At 52.4% G+C, this 6712-nt stretch overlaps 1 protein-coding gene across 1 annotated transcript; it reads right to left on the bottom strand.

Annotated features, from left to right (window-relative positions):
* Positions 1–235: 235 nt before the first annotated feature.
* On the bottom strand, positions 236–2494 carry HAND1 (heart and neural crest derivatives expressed 1). The gene is made up of 2 exons (XM_007946418.1): positions 1943–2494; positions 236–340 (listed from the first exon to the last, which is right to left on the bottom strand). The coding sequence occupies exons 1-2, from the start codon at positions 2492–2494 to the stop codon at positions 236–238; spliced, it is 657 nt and encodes a 218-aa protein (XP_007944609.1).
* Between the last annotated feature and the right edge of the window lie 4218 nt (positions 2495–6712).

Here is a 6712-nt window from a genome sequence, read left to right as displayed (position 1 = left end):
GATATATATATATATTTATTTATTTATCTTTCTTTCTTTTATGTACTAAAAACAATTTCATATGACATTGCACGTGCGATCCAAGTATGTGGTTGCAGCTGGCGACCTGCCAGTGGGCAGCAGAGGCTCAGCGGGATACTTCCTCACAAGCAGCTGGGACCCGAGTCCGGCACTCGCCGCTGCCTTCCTTTCCTCCCCGGGGTCTACCATCCTTGGCCGGGTGGGTCCTCGGGGCTCACTGATTTAACTCCAGCGCCCAGACTTGCTGTGGCCAACCGGTGCGCCCTTTAATCCTCTTCTCGCCTGGGCCCAGGGCAGGAGGAAAGCCTTCGTGCTGCTGCTGCTGCCAGGGGACATACACAAGAAAAGAGGCGAGAGAGACAGGTTTAAATTTTTCTGCTCCAATCGCCCAGGCGTGAAGAGGGGTGTGTGTGTAGGGGGGCGTGTTGGGAGCAGTAACTGGGCGCCTTTAAATAAGTGACTGATTTCTGTTTGCAAAATATGCAGACAGACTCATAAATTTGCCCTTATGCGCCGAGTTCCAGGAACCTAGGATCGGCAGGGCCGCGTGGGAAGTTTGGTAAGGAGAATTCTCCGCTCCTGGTAAAAGATTTGGTTTATGGCACCGAAGGCAGATCGTGGGGAGACTGGAGTGGGGACTGGGTGGAAATCACCAGTTTTCCCACTGGACGATCTGCTCTGCCACACACATCCCATTCACTTCCCAACCTGGTTTAGCGCCTGGACTTTGGAGGCAGGCTGGGTCCCCTCCAGCCGGCGCTGGGAGCCTGACATCATTAGGCAAAAGAGAGAGAGAGTCCGCAAGGCCTAACAGCCCCTTTTCTCCCGCTCTTCTAGCAGGAATCGGGCCTTTGCTCTTAGAAGGAGGCCGCGACGTGCGGGACGTCCGGCTAGCCCAAATACTTTTACCGAGGTGCCTCCCGGGCCTGCACCACTTTGAGCCCAGGGCATTGGTTTAAAGACTCGACGCATATCTGTTCTTCCAGGTCCCACTGGGTGAGTTACCACAGCCCCTGCGGGACAGACGAAACCCGACGAGATTTCTAGCCGGCTGCATCGTGCTATGGACCTGAGCGCATCCACCTATCTCACGGGAGAGTAAATCACCCACCGCAGAGGGCCTGTGACCCTGGGCCAGCGGAACCGAGCTCCAGAAAGTGTTACTTCCACTGGAGATGGTCGAGAATGAGTCAGCAGTAGGGCTAGCAACCCGCAAAGCCAATCAATAGAAGAGGGTGAGCCTTGTGGCTCTTGCCTGTCAGCGTTTTACACACCACAAGGCCACCGACGTCGCCCTCAGAATCAGCCCACCGAGTGTGGAGCGGTGGGACTCTCTGGACTGAAAGTGAAAGAGCTGACTTGTTTTATTCCAGTTTCATCTCTGAATACTCCGGCAAACAGTCTTCTCCACGTCCTGTTCCACTTGGGGCCTCAATTTCCCTAGCTGTACAATGATGGAAGTGGAACAGCCTCTATAGCAGAGGCTCTTTGAAAACAGTGAGCCCATGCACAAAAATTTGTATTAAGGCAAACTAATGAACTCTGGCAGGCGTTCTTAACCTGGCTTCTAGCCGAGCCCAGAAAAAGACCAGAATCTCTCCCTGTCCCCCAAAAAATATTGGAAATGAAATATATACACGGTACATTTTCTGGGATCCAGACCTTCCAATAATTCTTAAAGGGCGCCCCCTAAGATCCTCTCTAAAAAGATTTGAGATTCCATGTGCACTCAGTCTTATAAACAGTATTTCACATTACAAATAAATTTAATCCCCACGCACACTGCGATCAGCTCAGAATTCCCCATAACATCTCAAAATCGCAAACAGGACAACACAGTCTCCTTCCACTGTTCCGCATCGCCTGCCGACGCTCTCTGCGCCCTCGCCCTGAGCTGGAGCGCACAGGGCCCCGAACTCACCAGCTCCCTTTTCCTCTTGCTCTCGCGGCCGCCATCGGCCTTCTTGAGTTCAGCCTTGAAGGCCTCGGGATCTCCAGCCTGTGCATCTTTGGCCAGCACATCCATCAGGTAGGCGATATAGCTGGTGGCCAGGCGCAGAGTCTTGATCTTGGAGAGCTTGGTATCCGCCGGCACATTGGGAATGCACTCACGCAGCTCGGCGAACGCACTGTTGATGCTCTCTGTACGTCTTCGCTCCTTCTTGGGTCCCGAGGCTTTCCGCCGACCCAGACGGCCGCCGAGCGCCTCTAGCCGCCCAGGGCTCTGGCCTGGCCTGGCGTCTGGGCCGTAGGCGGCGGCGGCTGCTGTGGCTGTGGGCGGTGGCCCCCCAGCGGGGAAGTCCGGGGCAGCGTCAGCTGGGCTTAGCAGCCAGCTCTGAAAGTAGGGCCGTTCCTGGTGACAGCGCGACGCCGGGCCGAAGAGGAAGGGTTCGTGGAGCATGGGGTGCGCGGGGTGCGGGTGGTGATGGTGATGGTGGTGGTGATGATGTGCGTAGCTGCCCACGAGGTTCATGTTGGAGCGGCCCCTGGCATGCGCCGCCAGACGGATTAGCGCCGCCCCATGCGCCCCAGAAACAGCCGGGGCCCGCGCTCTGGGGGCGCTGGCTTTGAAGGAGCCCTGGGATTCGCAGCCTACAGCCTTCTTGCCTGTTTTTGTCGTGGGCTAGGACGCCGACGCCTAGAGACCTGTTTAACCCTTCTGCAGCCTCTCCACTCGGATCTGGCTTATATAAGGCCGCGGCTTTGATGTCAACCTCTCCCTGGAGCCAATGGCAGGGGGCGGAGAGAAGGAAAGGGGGGCTGGCCATCGGTGGTTTTATGCTGGGCTACAGCCACTTGACTCTAGGCCATCGGCGGGGAAAAGGAGGTGACCCCGCCTCTGTCCCTCCACTCTCTCCCACCTTCCCGGCTTTGAGGAAGGTGGGGGCAAAATACTTAGGCACAGACCTGACAACACCCTGGACTGTTGCTGCCATTCCCTCCCCCGCCACACACCGCAGACCCAAGAAAAGGAATCTAGAGTTATCGAGAGAAAAGGAGACTTCACCAAAGCCCATCCTTGATTTTACAAATAGGGAAACTGAGATTCAGAGAAAGGAAGGTTCCTGTTTCTAGACTCACTAGAACTCAAAATAGGAATTCTAGCGGTTCCTAGACCCAAACTCCTGCTCCACTCAGCCGTCGGAGCAGGAGCTAGGAGGGCGCTGCTGAAGGCAGAATAGGCCCCTATATTTTTCTCTGACTCCTCTCCCCAAACCGCGTCCTCGGTCGTCAGCCCCTTCCAGTAGGACGGGAACCTATCCTGTGCCTGGTGTTACCAGTCCGCCAACTCTAGCCAAGTCCCATTTGCTGCCGCGCAAGCGACGACTGACCATCAGAGAAGCCTTTCTGGGAAAGAGAGGACGGGGCGGGAAGGTGAGAGCCAAACCTACGGGCATTTACCAGTTTGTTCCAGTTTGAGGGCCTGAGATTCGCTTTTCTAGCTTCCTGGGCGCCTGAGCGCCTGATCAGTCCAAAGGGCAGCCGAGCTGAGGCTGAGGCAGCCCTTCCGTTCCGTCCGACTTAGCCTCGAGGGACCTACCGCGCAGGTCTCCACTCCTCTCTTTTTAGGAATCCGACGGAGGGTCGGGAGCGGGATTTTACTCGGCCATTCCACCCAGGTCATCACTGCTTGAGAATGCCTGATTCTCGAGAGACACGGGCGCCGAAGCTCACACCGGGAGAACTCGGCCTTTGGGCAAATGCATGTAGCAGAGACCATCACCACCCCACTTACGAAGCTGAGACAGCCAGAAACTAGATGCCCCGGGTGCGTCTCACCCTCACTGGCCAAGGGGCTTCATTCCGTCAACGCACGCCGTCCGCAGCTATTTCCTTCCCAGCAGAGCCATCGGCGGCCGGTCTGATTCACTCCACAGGAGCTTCTCCCCGCCCACGGAGCTCGCAGTGGCACCTGGGGATCCCAAGGTGGTGGGAGTCTTCAAGCTTCAAGCTCTTCATCTTACCTGCTTTTGCTATACCTTCCAATTGATGTCAACATACCTGGGTTCCTCCATCTCTACCAATCTTTCCCAGCTCTTCCACCTCCCTAATTCCCTAGATAGAGATACAGAGCTTTTCTCCCCAAAGCAATGTGAGATGAGAGTGAAATCTATGCCAACGCTTTTAAAAGGACAAATTAGGAGGGTGAGAATGGTTGCCCAACGTGAAGAATGTAGTCAACGTCACTGAATTGTATATGTAGAAATTGTTGAATTGGTGTATGTTATACTGTGTATCAAAAGGAAGGTTGGGCAATCTACTTCCCTAGTACTACAGCCTCCGAAACCCAAGGAGGGGTTGCTATGAGTCGGGTCCAACTCGACGGCACATAACAACAACAACAACAACAACAACAATATACTGTGTATATTTTCAACAACAAAAATATAATAAATTATTTTTTAAAAAGGGCAAACTTATTTTGTTACCCATTCACTCAACAATTATTTATTGGCCATACGTTATGTGCCTGGTACTCTTACTAGTCCAAAAGCAGAAATAAAGGCCAATTCTCGTTGTACAGATAGGGAAAGTGAGGCCCAAAGAAGGTGAACGATTTTCTTGAGGATCTTGAAGCAAGTGGATATGTGGTATCACGCTCTTGTACAAAGGAGTAGACCAAAACCAACCAACCAACCACTGCGGTTGAGTCTATTCCGATTCAGAGCTACCCTATAGGACACAGGAGAACTGCTCCATAGAGTCTCTAAGGCTGTAAATCTTTAGGGAAGCAGATTGCCACATCCTTCTCCGTCAGAATGGTTGACGGGTTCCAAGCGCCAAACTTTCACTTAGACGAGTGCTTAACCATCGCGCCACCAGGGCTCCTCGACAAGGGAGAGAAGGGAAAGAAAAAGAAAAAAACTCTTCAGGATAGAAAAGGGACAAAGGCTCTGTGCTTTTCTGGTTTAGCCCTGAGCTGTCCAATTCCACCTGTGGGAGATCGCTGAGGCTGTGGGGGTGCGTGGGGGAGGGAGGATTCTGGTTTTCTGCCCTAGGCGGGCGAGAAACCCGCCGCTCTCCCTGGCGCCTGGCGCCAGCAGCGCTGGGGTTGGGCCGAGCGCGGAGCCGGAGGCTCGCGGGGAGGGAGCGCCCGGCGCCCAGTTCGGCGGCGGCTCCGCGGGGTCCTGCGCCTCCCGGGGCTGAAGGCCCACTTTCCCGGCCTGGAGGCGTCCTTGAATGAGGGTGTGCGGGTGGAAAGGGTAATTGCTCTGTGGAAGGACCTCAATCATCACACCCAGTCTTTCCTAATCCGGGCACGATCTTTCTGTTTCAGCCTCTCTCGCAGTGTTACACCCGGACCCACGACTGATTACACAAAAACTTATTATGCATACGGGCTCCCGCAGCCTTAAGGACACATACAGGAACAAGCTCACAAACGTCCATATGTTCACACAGACGTCAAAAAGTAAGTTTATTCTCTCAGTAACACACAATTATACCAATACGACACAGAATTTCAGATTCATGCATTTCTGCTGTCTTACACATTATGTTTGTCACCCAAAGAGCACACACCATGCTCCAGATGCATCAGAAGCCACTCATACACTCAGATTTGCAAAAAGGCACAATCATACAATCCAAAAAACCCATTACTATCAAGTTGAATATGGACTCACCACAAATTGAGACTGTAAATACCACACAATCACAGGATTTTACACATATTCTGACTGTCAAAATTATATACAGGTACAACCAGTCTGTATTTGCCTACAATTCTCCCACAATTGCATTCACAACACAAACTTCCAAAAACTCCATCATAGGTTTTATATATTTTCAGTGTCACTACAAAGCCACGATTACTCCTACATACACATAGGGGCTCACAAATGGACCTTCTCACATCTATTTGTGCTACATTACACACACGGGCACTCAGATTTCAGTCAATTTGACATATATTCCCAACCTTACCTATATAAGTAGTCACACTCACAACCCTTAGAGATAAAGTTGTATAATGTTATGCAAAAGCCGTCCTTGTGGCTCATTGGTTAAAGAGCTCTGCTGCCAACGAAAGACTAGCAGTTCCAACCCACCAGTGGCTCCACTGAAGGATCCTAGGGATCTGCTCCTGTAAAGATCACAGCCTAGAAAATTCTATGGAGCAGTTCTACTCTATCCTGTAGGGTCACCATCAGTTGGAATTGCCTTGATAGCTCACAACAATAAAACAATGTTATGCATAACCAAGGCACCCACACCATAAGCCCTCACAGTTGTTAGTTGGCGTCAGTCGAATCTGACTCAAGGTGATCCCACGTGTGCAGAGTAGAACTGCTCCATAGGGTTTTCAAGGTTGTAACATTTCAGAAGCAGATCAACAGGCCTGTCTTCTGAGTCGCCTCTGGGTGAGTTCCAACCCCAAAACTTTGGTTAGTTGTGGAGGGAGAAACTGTTCACCCCACCCAGCTACCTAAAGACTCAGAGGTACACACAATTACCCACATACGCACAAGGCACAGACCATGCTCCCACCCATTGTCCCAGTCACTTTCCCCCCATTATACAGGTCATTCAGGGCTAAATGAACCTCCCACATATCCAGCCCAGTTAGTGCGCTGGGGAATACAATCAGCACTGGGTGACAAATCCCAGTCCCATGAGATCCATTGAGAGTCCCTCGTGGGTGGTTAAAGAACAAGGTGCCCTTAGGCGCTGGCGCTGTGGAAAGCAT

Source organism: Orycteropus afer, unplaced genomic scaffold (assembly GCF_000298275.1).
Source record: "Orycteropus afer afer isolate SDZICR_OR568_19922 unplaced genomic scaffold, OryAfe1.0 scaffold00160, whole genome shotgun sequence".
NCBI lineage: Eukaryota > Metazoa > Chordata > Mammalia > Tubulidentata > Orycteropodidae > Orycteropus > Orycteropus afer.
This window is presented reverse-complemented; position numbering and strand designations above follow the sequence as displayed.

What these genes read in the sequence shown, in the direction of transcription:
- HAND1 (XM_007946418.1), bottom strand. Translation starts at nt 2,494, where the DNA reads ATGAACCTCGTGGGCAGCTACGCACATCATCACCACCACCATCACCAT. An exon ending in GCAAGAGGAAAAGGGAGCTG is followed by an intron (nt 341 to 1,942) that starts GTGAGTTCGGGG and finishes CCCTGGCAGCAG; the next exon opens with CAGCAGCACGAAGGCTTTCC.